Genomic DNA, 15936 nt, shown 5'->3' on the forward strand with positions numbered 1-15936 from the left:
GCAGAGGAAGAGGACACTGAGGATGAGTATGAGTCTCAGGAGTTTTACCACTGGTCCCCCCTGCCCCAGGGGTCTGGTGCTGCCTCTCAGTTGCCACCGCCACCATCCCCCCCGCCACCACCTCCAGCAGAGGACGGAGATGAGGTGCTGCTGAGGATCCCGGCTTTTGCTCGGGAGCTCTACCTGCTGCTCAAGAGGGACAGCCGCTTCCTGGCTCCTGGCTTTGCAGTGGAGGAGCGGCTCGGGGGTGAAGGCAAAAGCCCACCTGGTGCTGCGCAGTCGCAACCTGAGAGAGCTTGTTACTACAGTGGTGCTGTCCTCCGCTACCCGGGTTCCTTCGCCTCCTTCAGTACCTGTGGTGGATTGGTAAGATGACCTTGCATGCAGGGGTAGCACCAAGGTCTCCATCCAAATGTCAGCTTCATCTGCTGCTTTTCACTCCCATGTCTTTCCTGAGATCTTTCTTTCATATCCTCTTGGGTGCTACCTCTGTACTTACCCTTATTTTTAACCATTTTGCCATTCATATTTCTATTATCCCACTCAAAATTTTTCTCAAATCCTACTTTTGCCTTTATCCTGTAAAGTTTTGATGTTCTTTGTCCCATTTCCAGATACACTTTTGGCTCTCAGTCCCATATCTTTCTTTTTTGGATCTCCTTTTTATTCTAACGCCATTCTTTCTTCAACTTTCTCATCTCCATCCCTAACTTTATCTTGGTCTTCAGTGTGTGCCTGTAATTAGTTACCTCCATGCTCATTCTCCTTCCTTTTCCCTGTATCATCATCTCTCCTCCAGTCCATATGTAAGCTATTTGTTCTTCATTCCCATCCTATATTCTGAAGTTATCTTTCTCATCTGTGTTATCTTCCTTATCTTCTACATCTGTTTTCAGATTGTTCTGTCTTTCCTACTTCTACCAATATTTTACGTCTGCTTTCTCATCTTCATTATTCCTTTTCTTTCATTCCTCTCATCCCTTTGGCCTTTTTTCTCTACCTCACAACCTCCCACATGTGGTACCTGTAGTTATTTGGATTTGGGACTCCACAGCCGCCTTTCAGTTCTTCCATAGAAGTACGCAATGAGTATGTTCTCAGCAGAAATGTTAATACTGTCAGACCTTTTGAATGGTTATTACTTCTGTGGCATACCTCCCTTATTTAAAACAAATTTCACCTGCTCTAACTTCTGTTGGATCAGTCATGATTTTTACCAGAATTGGGCACACTGAGAAAACAGAGGTGATCAGGTGAGTTGCAATGCCAGGATACTTGGGGGTGGATGGAAAGAGTAGAAAGCAGCTGGGATGATGTAAAATGCTGGCAGGATTTAAAACAAAAACAATTATTACTACTATTATTCTCATTTTGGGCCTTTATATAGCATCATAAATGCACACGCCTGCAGCACTTTACAGAATATAGAATACAAACAGTAATGGTGCTAGGGAGAGTTAACATCATCATGACCCTGGCTTTTTTGGGTGGCTAGGTGGGTGTAAATCACCACAATCGCCTGATAGATGCTTTCTTGTATTTCTTTCCAAATTTGAACATCTAACTTGTTCCATTGTTGATTCATGAAGATATGCCTGCCTGTTTTTTATTTGCATGGTCATGAAGTGAAACCAGGTAAAATGTGGAAATTTTGACTGCTTATTCATTTGCCTGTTTGGACTTACTCAAAAGTTAAAACCCAAACTGGAAGTGGTGGAGAGGGAACATAAGTGGATTGACACCAAATAAAACATTTGCCTGCACTGTGAAACCGCCAAGTTTCACACAACTCTAAGTGGTTGGCATCTAATTATTGACATTTTGTCAGATTTTCCAAAGCATGGTAACAGAATTAATTGTGGAGAAAAATATTGAAAGTCAACTGAAGGTGGTTTGAAAGCAATCAGGTAAAGGATTTTTATGTTCTGGAAAAGCATTTGACTTCTGTACTCCTTGTTCTTGTTAGAATTTTACCTCCTTCTACATTGCGTATGGGTAAAATCAGGTTAGAGAAAATCTTTGCAAAGAAATTGGTAGAGATAATTATCACAAATGTCTGCTCAAAAGTGATGTACATCATTACATACATGTAATTCCTTTGACTTGATTTATAACTTGAAATTCACTGTTTAAATAGACCCCAGTTCCCTAGGAACCCCATTAGTAATTTTTGATTCAGTCAGACTTTTTCTAGGAGTACCAGCTTATTCCCAGCCTACCGGCCATCTAAGCATGCATGTGCCCAAATCATGTTCCCCATTCAGAAAGCTGCAGCTGAAATAGAAACTACTCTATGTATCTCAAATAAAATTGGAAACTGTTGTTGATGTTGACTGGTGGTGTCACGATCCTCAAATGCATAGTCTTGTTTGCAATGAAATAGTTAAGCAGCTGTTCTTCCTGAGAGTGTGGCTGCATCAGGCACATAGTTAAAAAAATTGCCCAGTGCTATTATGTCAAAGTTGTCATAACAAATCTTAAGTTATTTGTCATTCTTTATTCAGTCATTGCTTGGGCTCTATTACATATGTAAGTTGCTCTGTTTCCAAGAGTCTTGAAAAAACATCATACATTGCATATTCCACCCTGTTTCCTCTAGGCCTTGCCCTGCAAAAAGAGCCAAGCAATATTTCAAACTACATTTTCTCTTTTAAGATGTAAAAATCCATTGAAACTTGAATCTACAAATATTTTATTGCGGTTACCTCAATTACAATTTATTTTTTCATTTTAAATAAAAAGAGATTTCAGAGAAAATATGGTATCAATATCTTAGATATCCTCTCATTTCAAAGCCTTGCAGACTTTGGGTTAGGATTACTAGGCTGCATACGCTTTGGAAAGCCAAACAAGTGGGCTGTAAGTCCCTTAATATGCAGCTTAGATTCCACTCAGCAATTTTTCTTTTCAGTATGAAATACAGCATCTCTGTCTAACAACAAAACTTCCACCGTTCTGCTCTTTAGATAGTAGCCTTTTAGTGAATCTCTTTATTCACCGAGGAAAGTAACTGTAGTCTGACAGACAACAGTGATTTTGCCACACAGGAGGAAGGGTGAAGAAGTGTAAAGGCCAATAGAAAAGGTTTGGCCATCATGTGCAGGGGACGGTCATACATGGCAGTACAGATGTGTGGCTGATGCTGTAGGGCTAGTTTTGTGAAAAGATACCGAATCTTCAATAAAATGAAAAAAAGGCCTTGCATGAAATTGTTGTGCTATCCAAGTTAGGATGTTGGTGTTGGTTCCAACTTCTCAAGGCATGGAGAGACCTGACATGCCAGTGACATTCAGGAAATTGAAAAAATGTCTATGTAGAAGTCTTAACTGCTCCTTCTATAGGCAGAAAGACGGAAGAATATTGTTGCAGATATTAGGCACCTTATCCCCTTGAAGCAGGATTTAGATGCTTTTTGAATAGTTCACTGGTTGCAATTGGGTAAAGCATGTAACATACAGCACAACATTAAAGCTTCCCCATATTTCTTATTTCACAGTTCTTGAGAGCTTTAGTAGTGTGTTTTTTCTTGAGCTGTTCGTCAAAAGCCATTATGGAGGGGTGATAATAATGGGGTTCATAACATACCATATTAATCATGTGACTATACAAAGGGAAAAATGAGAGCTGTACTCCTAGATAATTACTAACCAAATTCTGACTTCCAGCATTGGCTTCATTTGGCAACCTATCTTGACAAATGAAGGAAGTATAACTCAATGGATATTTTCTAGTCAAACTAAAGACTGGAGATACGCATGGACTGTCTAGAAACACCATCACCATGACCTTGGTGTAGTCTCAGAGCTCACGTGCTCAATGGTGACAGCCCTATCCAACTCTTTGGTAAAACACTGGTAGATTCTTACATCCTTTTGTATCTCAATGGGATTTGCTCTGAGTACGTTTTGGGATTCTGCACTAGCGCTGCAGGAAGATTAATGAAGAGAGGTTTCCAAGAATTCTCTGTCTGTATGCTGCCTGCCTACTTGTTGTTCATTGTTAGCCAAATACCAGGATGTAAGCAGTCCTGCTGATGCCAGTGAGACTGCTCTTCTGAAAGTGATGAATTGCAGAGCTGGACCATTAATTATTTAAATGATCGTTTCTACTGCTTGCTTGTGTTTTGCCATAATATTTGAAATAAGAAAAAAAAGCACATCAAATGTTGTTGAACAGTTTTATTTGTAACTGGTAATATATATAACTTACAACTGGTAGTTCTTTTAGAGGATGCTGTAGGAGAAACTTACTGTGGACTTAGAATTAAGAAATCTGGCTATTGGTTCTTCACCAACGATCTGCTCTGCTGCTAACATGGAAGTTGAAGTAGTCTCACTGCATTTCCCCAAAGAAAGCTATAAACACGGCAGATGTGTGCTTTATCCCCTACTCCTTTCATTTCAGAAAGGGAGGCTCTTAGTCTTGTTTTTTCTCAGCACTGAATTGCTTAGGTAGTACTCTATGGCTGTGTGGTGACAGGCAGAGGTTTTCCCAATGTTTCTTTTTCTTCTTCTTTTTAACTGAAGCATTCTGCACTAAATAGGGAACAGCTAGGTAGAGAAAGGATTTGAATGTCTTCTTATACATAAAGCAATGGGGTATGTTTAGACTGTTAGGAAGTGCAAACAGGACCAAATGTATACACAGAGGATGGACAGGAGAATGCGGCTCCAAACAGTTATGCTGTTCACCGCAGCACTTAGCAGGTTGTCTAACAGAACATGTGTGGAGATCTGCCTAAACAGTCAGCATTGCCAGCTGGGTTAATTTACTGGAGAGAAGCTCTGAAATTTGTCTGCCTGGTTCTGTATTTTCACTGGATCTTAAGAATGTGAAATGGTCAATAGCATATTTGTAGTTCTTTAAATCCCTGAAGAATCAGTGTCACATACTATTTGCAATGAAAATTAATGTGCATTTTCCCAGTGACTTGAGTAGGAACAAGTCTTAACGCATCTCCAATCCAATCCAGGGAAGAGCTCTCTCTAGGGAAGTGTATGGTGCTTTTATTAGGCCTCGTTGCCATTAACAAGCAGATATTAAAAAGTCTGATCAATCATTTATAGACAGGTAGTCACAGATTTACTCCAGCTGTTATACATACATTTAAAGAGCACTATCCAAAGCAATGCTGCCAGCGTCAGCAAAAGAATGGATGTCAGTAGTTCTGTGTCATGTGGAGATGTGCCATATAGCACTGGACAACAACATTTTAACAAATACTTGCAGTGGTAAGTGAAAATAACTTCCAATAAGTGAATGGCAAGTGAATTTCACTTCCAATAAAAGTGAAATTAATTAGGATGTGAAAAAAACTATGTACCACCTTTGGCTAATGGAATGCTTGTATGGTTCTTCAGTAAGATTTGAGAAAAACCTGAAGCACCTTTACAGAAAATGTATGATTTTATTTCTGACACAAACTATGTTTTGAAGATCAGTGCTATTAACTAATAGTAAGGGAATGACATACGATGGATTCAAAATATTTTAGAGTTTTTAGGATATTCTAAATTCACATGACCTTTAAATTTAGGACACATAATAAAGCTTCTACAAAAATGGAATTTTTTATTTTGTACCTATCCATCGAGGATAGTCTGACTTTACAGGTTGTCTCAGAACAAGCAGAATGAAATTGTAATAGAAAAATAGTAATAAAATAAGAAAATATTTTCGGTATTCCTAAAATTCTGCACACAGTCACTTTTGAGGATAGGATTCAGCCTGAGAAAAGGCTGAATCCTTGTTTTGACATCTTTACTCCTAGAGAATGATTTTAACCACAGTGTTTCAACGTTTTTATATGGGAAAACTCCCAATGAGTATGGTTCTCAGTTACACTTCCTAGTCATTCCTGCAATGAAAGTAGTATCTGACATGGCAAGTATGCTTGAATTTTTGGACAGCTTGGACAGTTTTGGAGAGCTGTACTGAACTTCTACCTTTTGGTTGTACAGCTTCTTTCAGTGGCAGTGCAATACTTAATCTGCTGCAACTCCGTTCCTGGTACAGGGTCAGACTGATTGGGAACGCATAGATTGTTTGCATTGGGTGTGAGTAGTGAGCCTGACATTTGCTGTGCAGTGCACATGCAAGGTAAATCCTTGCTTTTGTGAGCATCCCAGCTTTTGTGGGGCTCTTGGAGCAGGTGGTCAGGAGCAACTCATGGGCTTCGTAAGTTGCCCTGGGAAGCTGTACTATTACAGGTTGTGAGCTCCTGGAGTAAGGCTCTAAGATTTCTCAATAGACTTGTTGTTTTGATCAAGCTGGAGAGTGACTACCCCATTACACATCCTGGACCATACAGTACCAACAGACAAGCCTGAAATAGGTTAAATACCAAGGCTCTTGTCAACCAAAAATAGTATCCCCGCCTCCCCACTTCAGTGATGTTGCAGTTACACATCAGTATTGAGTAACACCAGATGCTTTTCCAAAAGAAATTGGAGACAATTAAGCTTCTTTTGTGCTGCGGGTAAGCATTAGAAAAGAGAGATGACCAACAATTTTTCATAAAAGGGGAAAGAAAAAAGATTGTTAGCAATATTCATGGTCCATTTGATACATACAGGCTCAAGTTTGACATTGCAGGAGGATTGTAAAATTAAATAGGATTATCCTTAAAGACTGCCAGGGTGAAATGAAGTACACACTTCCCCCTATATGCCCAGCTTCCTCGGATCCTTAAAGGAAAGAGAGGACAAATGCAAGCAGTAAAATATGTGTTTAGATCCCCTTTTTTTAAAAACTAGGGCTAACTCAAGAAAGAAAGATGTGGGAAATCGCAAGTGTGTTTTTGGAGGCTTTTTCAGTTACCTATTTAGAATGCTAAACTCTTTTATGTCTTAGCACCCGGTCTGCCTACTGTTGCATTGCGAGTTTGTTAAAGAAATGAAACTTTGCTTAGAGGGACAGAAATAAATATGTGAATGAGGGTACTTTGTGAGTATCCCTTACTGAGAGGTCACAGGTTCACCAAGTTTTGCTTTGTTGACTTTAACTTATGCCTTATTTGTGTTTTAAATATTTTGAAATGGGCAATATAAAATTTGTCATCAGTAGAAATAGGTGGGTGAGGTAGGGCATGAGTGGAAATATCAGCCCTGAACAGAAAGCAGCTTTGCTCTGTTATGAAAGTGGGTTTCTTTGCAGAAAAAACAGAAGCACCCCTGGGAAAATAAAGTGTTGGACTAAAATTTGGGCTTCCCACCTGTGCGTAAGGTAGGAGAACCAATGAAATGTGGTGGTGCTCCTGGGAGAATACCCATAGTTTCAATGTATGTGTTGAATCTGAGCTGGGTTGTTCCTCCTGGATTTACATGGCAGCGGAATGTGGGAGAGAGGAGGGCAGCCAGGCTTCTAGGAAGTCTCCTTTCCAGCAGGACAAAACAAGTTGTTTACATGAGGTTACTTTGGCCTGCTTAGGCACAGACCCATCTTCCTCGAGCATAGGTTTATCTGCTATTTTTGTTAATCTCTCTATTATAATCTCTTCATTATAATCTCACCTTGAACATCTAATGAAGCACAACTGAAAACACAGTAGAGAAGCCAGAGAAAATTAAAATCAAGAAAGTGACTATGGCCAGCTGGAATAACCAGCATATATGTACAAGCAAAGCACTATTAACAAACATTGCTTTATCCTACCTGAACAGCAAGCTAATTACAAACAGAACTACTAAATATGGTTCATTTTTATTTTTTCATAAAGAAAAGGAGTACTGGAGATGGTATCCCTTTAAATGTTTGATTAGTGTCATTAAGAACCATAAACCAACAAAGATCTATGTAAAGATGAAGGACTAAAACCTCTCTGTTTCTCTTTCCTTCTTGAGCTCTGATGCTGCAGTCTGTTGCTATTCATCTTTGCCTTTCTGGATGAAACATCATTTGGTTGGATTTTTGTTTTGTGTATCTGAGAACACTTGCTAGCTGATAAGAAGGATAAGTCTTTTAAACATAGGAACAGTAGTGTCAATGTAAAGCTGAAATGTTTAGAAAATCAGTTTTGATTTAGGCCAAGACTACATTTGAACTATAACGATCTCTGTTTCCTTTAATATTAAACACCGTGGCATGGTATGCGAGATGTTGGGCCGAGATGCCTCAGACCATGTGGTAATGATTCCATTCTCCTTCTAAGAGCTATCCTATAATCATGTAATCACTCCATCCTGAGACAGGTTTGATTTGTGATTCCAATCACAACAGCAGGCTATTCTGCTTATAATAGCCTGCTGTTCTCCTAAAGTCCTTAGTTTCAGTACAAATGCTTCCTTTGCAATGTATTTCCAAGCCATAATTAGAAATGAGAAATATGCTATCTCCAGAGTAGCTTTATTTAAAAAAATTGAGACTGTTGTGAATCACTTGAGATCTCTACCCATTGTAATTAATAAGTATAAAATTATCAAGGTTATTTTGCAAAATACAGAAGTGAGATGGTAAATCAGAAAAACTGGGTAAGTCCATTAATGAGTAAAGATTTTGCATTAATTAAATTACTAAAGTTTTGATGCCCTAATTTGAAGGTAACTGCTTTAAAAAGAAAAGACAGAGCACTGAGCCTCTCCCAGCTACAACTGTTAAGGTTAGTGAAATTAGCATTTTCTCCAAGTCTTGTATCTCTGACTTTTATTCGTAAAGTGGCACCTCATGATACGTGCCAATTGTTTCTTCTCTAGCAAATGAATCAGGATTTTTAAAAGAAACAAATGTTCTCTGTGTTGCAACCCTTCTAATTTTATTTTAAAAGCACTGTTCTTTGCCTTTCTTTTTCAAAGATTTCTTGGACCTGGAAGAATGGAGATTCTTTTTGGTAGTTAATAACAGATTGTGGCAGGGGAAAAAATAGGAACATCTGTGATTTCCAAAATGTAATACCATAAAAATAGGGGATCTGGGAAATAGGGAGGAAACAATAGAAAGCATCAGGTGTGGGAGTCATTGTGGGGTTGATGGTAAGTGAGAATATTCAAGGAGGAGTCTGTGAAAATTGATGGTTGTGTAGAGGTAGCATGCAAGTGATGCATATCTCTCTTTGCTATGTGAGAAAGAGAGCTACTAGGGTAGAAAGGGGTGAGTTGAAGCCATTTGGATTTGGGGGAGAATGAGATGTTTGCATCTGTCCTTCTGTAGAGTGTGTGCCTTTTCTTGGTTTACTCAGGGCTCTCACTGATGACTTTAGGGACATAGCATGAGGGTTGGTTGGTTGCTCCTTGTTTAGCAGAAGCAGCAATGTAGTGGAAATAGTGTGAAATATGCTGAGAGCATGCATGTGTGTGGTATTGCATATCCAGACGGTAGTTGGTCAAACTTTTATAAACCAATAGCCCAAAATATCTATGTTAGATTTAAAATCAGATGTACATCTGTGGTGCATTAGCAGTTCAGTTAACCTTTTGTTGTTAACCTGTCATTGCCTGGACATTGGTTATTTCTATTGCTTCTAATAATGGCATAAATAAGCAAAGAAGTATTATTTGGAAAGGAAAGAATGAAGAACATTTCTAGTGTTAATTGTAGGACAATGTATTTAGAATGATAAGTCAATATCATAACATTAGTTGCAAATAATACATGCATCTGCATGTAAATGAATAGAAGTAAAATTTTTTGGAAGCCTGCACTGTGAATGTTTTTCTTGGGTCTACCAGTACTTCAGTCAGAATTATCTTCTGAATGAGTTTTGCATCCAAAAATGTAGAAAAGTGCCCAAAACTGACTTGTGAAGTGATTTAGTTTCTATGTGATTATCCTCCAACAATTGCATATGCTTGTTTTATGATCTCAGCTGTGCTACCTTAAGTTCTCATTAGATGTCAGAAGTTTAACTGGGTCAAGTCAGGTCAAGCTTATTTAGATAGCAGTATGTTAAGGAAAATACAGATATTTCTGCACATGACGTTAATTCAGCTCGGGGCAACTTTTTAGGATTCAGCACAGGGTAAATGTCCTGTTATGTCCGTCTGGGCTTAAGGGGATGCTGGCTGGGAGAAGTGCCCAAGTAATGGCTAGAGCCATTACAGTAATGCCATCTTTTATATAAAACGTTAAACTGTGCTTCAGATGTACTTAAACTTCTCAGTGCTCTTTTTGTCAGTGAGAACACTAATTAGCCTGGCGGTCGGATTATAACCTTGGAAACTCAGGTGTAACTATGCTTCAAGGCTTCTTGTATGAAGTGCTTTACTTTTCTTATGAAGATGTGAGACAGGAAAAAGGGACACGATAAGGGACAAAAAAGAGCTGAATGCCTGTTATTCTGGGATACAGCAGTGGGTGAAGGGTGAGTTCTTATTCTTGGTATGTGCAGGGAACATAAAGCCAGGTTTGTACACATATTCTCAGGACCTAATATTTAATTGTGGTCTTGCTTAATTTCCTTTTTAACAATACTCTCTACGCATAAAGCTGGATCTATGCTTCTGTCGTAAGCTCTGCGTGAAACTCTTCTAACAGGCAATTTTTTAAATCTTCTGAGAATTTACAAGCTTGTTGCGAGTTAGGGGACGTGAAGTTGCTTAGGTGATTTTACGCCAATCTCTTTTGTCCCTCTATGACATAAATGGACCTCACCCCAAATATTTATTAAGTAACATATGAGGGGAGTGAAGGAGTTGAAAGTAGAAGAGGGTTTCTAGACTAAAATGGATAGAGTTATGCACATAAAAAACCTTAGTTTTCCAATTTCTGGCTGATTGTCCTAGCATGTTTCCCTTTTTCTGTCTCATCACCTGTTTTATCTAAGGAAGCATAATAATAAAGATATCCTACGTCCCTTTGGGGTTTTTTTGCTTCTAATACTAAATTATTTGCATTGGAAATAATGGAAGGAAATAATTCCTTCCTTTCTGGCTTCATTTTGGGTGATAAATCTTTTGCTTATTTCATATAAACAAATTTGCTTAAAAGTGACCAGTCAGACTGATGCTGCTTGGTTCAAGATGCTAATATCAAAACTCCATTCTGCTCACCATCATATTCCTACACACATAAAATCAAGCTCTCTAGCTTTTAAAAAAAGGAAAAAAGCCTTCTTCCGAAATCTTTTTTTTTCCCTTTTAGTTAAAATAATATTTTTTTATAAATCGATACTGTTCCTTCTTTCATGAGGGTAGCAGAACTTCAGTTTCTATGTGCAACAAAAGGTAAATTGGTATTTTTTTTCCCCCCAAAAAGGGGAAGGAGAATCTAGGCTTAGAAGTTAAAAGCAAAAAAATATGCATAGTTTGGAAAAAAACTTAGATACAAATTTCAGTTAAGAGTGAAGTCATAGAATTATATGACTTCTATGTATTTTTAACTTTTTAAAGCTATGTGCATCTAAAATGATAATAAATTGCGAGAGTCTTACTTATTTCTCTTAAAGCCACCAGTTCTGGATTCATGTAATTTTAGATAAAGATATAAAAAGCCTAAGCATAACTGTATTTTATAGATGGACTAACTTGATTTGTTGAATTATAGTTCTATGCCCATAAATATGATTTATTTTCCTTTCTTGAATTACTGTTTTCCACAGTTAGTAGTTTTGGCAAATTGTAGATTTGAACGAAACTGAGTTTCATGGAGTGTTGCCTTGAATTAAATAGTCTTTGAATGCAGTTCAGCCCCTCTCTCAGAAGAAAACCAAGATAATGGAGTCGTGGATAGATACTTCAATAAGGATTAGCAGAGATTAAATTTCTCTATGGGCAATCATGGGCGGGTCTTGGAGCTGTGCCACATCCCTCTATGGCTACAAGGAAAGCACAAGGGTTTAAACAATGGTAGCTCATTGGTATGCAGTATTTGAGTGTTTTACACGGATGAATCAATTTAGACTTGGGTCCCTTGTATTGGCCTTTTTGGTACTAGTCTAGGTGTTTTATGTAATGTAGGTTATATACACAGTTGCTGATATTTTGCGTTTAAATCTCCTGCATGGGACTCAGTGTAGAATGCTTTGTGCTCATCCTTTGTGTACTATTACATTTTTGCCTGCGTAAAATAAACATTTCAGATTCTGATGGGATTAAATCGAGGTTTGCACTGAAGAAATGGGGTTAATGCAGTTTCATTAGCTAAAGATACAGCAGCTTGATTTATACTCCAAAAGAGTGGTTTTTAAGCCACAAGAAGCGCTGAAGTTACTCATATTACACCAAAGTGCTCTAAAGAAACACATCTTTACAAGCACCGAGTCTTTAATGGCAAGGATTTTTTCCATAGGTGATATGTTTCCATAGGTGTTGCTTTTTCTAGGACTAGTCATGCTTAAGCTATGCAAAGGGACTTTCCTATACAATATTAGTAATTACTGAAATGTTGTTATGTAATAAATGATCTGGAATATCACTAAACCTGTTCATTCTAAAGAATTTTTAACTTAAGTTTTATGGAATAGAGTTTTTAAAATCCTGGCTTACTTTAGATAAGCTGTTGTATTTATTCCGGAAAGGGGATATGGTTGGGGTTGTGAATTTTTTTAATAGTAAATCAGTGGTCATATTCTGTTTAATATGGCATATACTTGATGAGGAAAACCAAGTGATTGTTAACATCATGCATCACTCAGTTATGACAACGATAGACATAATTTACAGGTTAGGTGGCTGTTTTAAAAATGGATTTTTATGCCAGTTCCGCTTTGAATTGTGCAAGTAAGGTGCTGTATCATGCTTGTTCAAGTTTAGTTGTATCTTGGTTTTCAGTTTGATTGTAGTTTATTTTATTGGTCTGTATTAGTCATCTGTGGTTGGTTGAGCATGTTGCTCCAGCATACTTTTTGAAGCAAAATAAAATAAGGCTTTCCAGAACATTTCAGGCAACAGACAAGAAGCATCTTTATTCTTTAGTCAGCTGGTGCATGCACCAACAGTGGAGTTGCAGTAATGCAACCACATTAAAACATCTGTTTAATGTATGATTGTGTAGGGGACAAAATGAAGATCTTTGTCCATAGGACTCAAGCATTTGATATCTTTGAATTTTTTCCTTTGGTTTAGCAGCCTTGGTAGTTGGTTAATGCTTCCTTTTGTAATGATAGTTACTTCCTTTAGTTCATTTGGAAGCTGTGCTTGTATCACAGTCAGCTCTGATCATTCTGTTTTTTATGAACCAAACTGAAGGCATGGCCCTTGTGAGTTGCTGTACTATTACTGTGTCTTCCAGCTTTTTGACACATAGGCCTACATGAAAATGAGAACTCATAAAAATGAAAAAGTAATTCTCTAGCCCACATAAGGATGGATCAAAATATGAAACCTGAAGGCCAAAATGCTGGGAGATCACTGAAAGAACTTCTTTAAAAAAAGAAAAAAGGTTCTGATTGTAGTTGACCATTTAGAGCTGTGAGTACAGAAAGTTTATGTGTTCTCTTAGTAGAATAATAAATTCCATTTTAATTAAATTGATTTCTGATTAATAGAATTTTTTCACGCAAGTGAAGAGGAATAAGCTAGGTGGCCGATTCATTACTTTTGCACAGATGTTGCCTTCTAGTTTCCTTCTCTTTACTAGCTCTAGCTCCATTTATTAATTATTTTTAAAATAATTTTGTATTGTAAAGATATAGGCAGTGAATTTTTCTACACACCATAAAATGAGAATCTAGATTATATAACATACCTTTATATTTACTATCACAGCACTACCATTGATCTAAATTGATACGAAATCAGATCTGGATCTGCTTAGGGTTTAGACAGAGAGGGTAGAATACTGTATTTTGCTTTATTGAGCATATATTGACCAGAGCAGATTGAGAGTTTTGAGGGTTGCATCCATGAAATGATTTTTCTGTAACAACCTCATTTGTCTTCCCTTTAAATGTTCTAAAAATGAGAAAGTCTCTTCTGGTCTTAACTATAATGTGGTTACTTTCTTACCATAAAATCAGGGCTTGATCATAGTTGACATAAACACAGTGGTTTTGAAAGGGACATAGTGTCATTATTCTTAAAAAATAATAAATACTTAACGTTAGGCAAGGTTTCTGAGCAAAAGATACCTTATTATTTCAGCTTATGTCATTGGAATAAATAGACAACCTTTGAGGCTTTCTAGCCTTTCCTCAGAGCTTCTGTTTCTTCTGTAATAGAAGCAAAACTACTTGAGAGATAAGAATAATTCCAGAATCTTACCAGTTTTACTAATCAGTTTGACCTTCTGAGATAAAGAGTAGGAGCTACTGAATGAAGGGAGAAATGATCAGAGAGACCAGTAATTTGTTACATGGTGGGTTGGCAGAATAGGTGATGTTTTCTTTCGTGGTTGCCATAAAATCTGTATTGTTTTAGGCATCTAAGGTTGAAAATATCATATTTGTTTTCTTAAGGATTGCAGAGTGTGCCTTGTGTGCACTTATAGATATTTTGCACGTGTAATAGCTGCACCACTGATGAAGTCTGGCTTGCCAATCCTGTCTCTATTCTTAGTGATATTAGTCAATCCTTGCATAGCTACCCAGAACAAATGCATACAATACAGTTTTTTAATTTAACTTAGTTTAAAAATCAAGTTTTTCCAGTGTGTCTTTAACCCAATGTGTCTTGAAAATAGGTTTTAAATTGACTGTCACATATGTAATGTAAAATTTGACTTCCCATTTCAACAATGGCTTGTAGTACTTGGATCAGAAATGCTAATTTGATTTTACAATTTTATAAAATAGTCACCTGTGCTAAGAGCAGTAGGCTTTCTGTACCTCATAAACTTCCACAGTGCTGCATAAGGAAAAGAAATAAGAGCATGCCTGTGGCAAGTCTTCATTTCTTAGTTTGTAGTTTCTAAGTATAAATCTTTAGCTGTTAATAATTTTGAATTTATGATTTTAAAGATATATCTGTGGAATACTTTTCTTGAGTGAACATGAAACTGTGTGTGTGAAAGAAAATGGAAGTTCATGTACTGCAAAGTCAAAGTCCAGATCATCTCTACATTGTATAGTCTTTCTCTCTCCCATCTCCTTTTTTGCCCCTTTGTTTAAAGGATATAGAGCTTAAACAGTTCGTAGATTAATAGATGTATAACTGTGGAGAATGTGTTTTCAGAATCTGTGTAGCTGCAATTTAGTAAAAAAATAGGTTTATTTCCACAGTAATTTTAGTTGTGTCACATGGTAACAGGAAAAAAAGAGGCATTTAGACTATTTATGCTTCTGTCAAACATTTTTAATGTATGTATGTTTGCATGCAACAGCAATTGTTTGTTTTGTAGATGTTGCAGTTGAAAGCTGGGCTTTAATTTGTGGTTTATGTCAAAATTTTAAAATATAGCCATTATTTTTGAATGTCTCAGATTATTAGTATTCAGCATATGCATATACATATACATTCCCCAAACTGAATGCTAGTTAAGAATACATGAGCATAAATATCTTGGCCAAATTTATATTTTAAGTCAGTGACAGAACAAGATTAGAATTCAAAACTTAAAACAAAGACAGAGAAAGAGTAAATAATAGAATTGGACTAGAATTTAGAGATCAGGTCAGTATCAACTTAGTACAACATCACAGCCAAGTACATGTCCCTTCTGTGAGAGGTGATGATGTTGATGTAGGCAGTGGCACAGATCAGCTGTTATTACCAGAAAAAAACGAATTCCAGCAGAACAGAGTTGTAGGGATTATTCAGCCTAAACTGAGGAAGTACCGAACAAGCTGTTATATCTTTTAGAAATTGTATACACAGAAATGTTCTATTATTCATGCAGGATTGCAGCACCATTGATTTTTTAATACCTTGAACAAAGATATTTGAGTAAATTTTCTTTCTTTCTGAATGTATGTTACACTTCAGTAGGATTATGTAAATTTTTCATTATGCTTTTTCTATTTATTTGCATACATCCCTTTGTTGTATTCCCTGCTCCACCTACTGTCCATAAAGACCACCAGGTCCATTTTAGCTGATCTGCATGCCATCCATCCATCCACCCACCCAC

General features: G+C 37.2%; 1 protein-coding gene across 1 annotated transcript in view; it reads left to right on the forward strand.

Moving 5' to 3' along the window:
* Positions 1 to 15936, forward strand: part of ADAMTS19 (ADAM metallopeptidase with thrombospondin type 1 motif, 19) — a 175405-nt gene that overhangs the window by 2443 nt on the left and 157026 nt on the right. The window contains exon 3 of the mRNA XM_009321242.1: positions 5 to 366. Coding sequence (XP_009319517.1) covers positions 5 to 366 — 362 coding nt within the window. The remainder of the gene's footprint in view (positions 1 to 4; positions 367 to 15936) is intronic.

Source organism: Pygoscelis adeliae, unplaced genomic scaffold (assembly GCF_000699105.1).
Source record: "Pygoscelis adeliae isolate BGI_AS28 unplaced genomic scaffold, ASM69910v1 Scaffold73, whole genome shotgun sequence".
NCBI lineage: Eukaryota > Metazoa > Chordata > Aves > Sphenisciformes > Spheniscidae > Pygoscelis > Pygoscelis adeliae.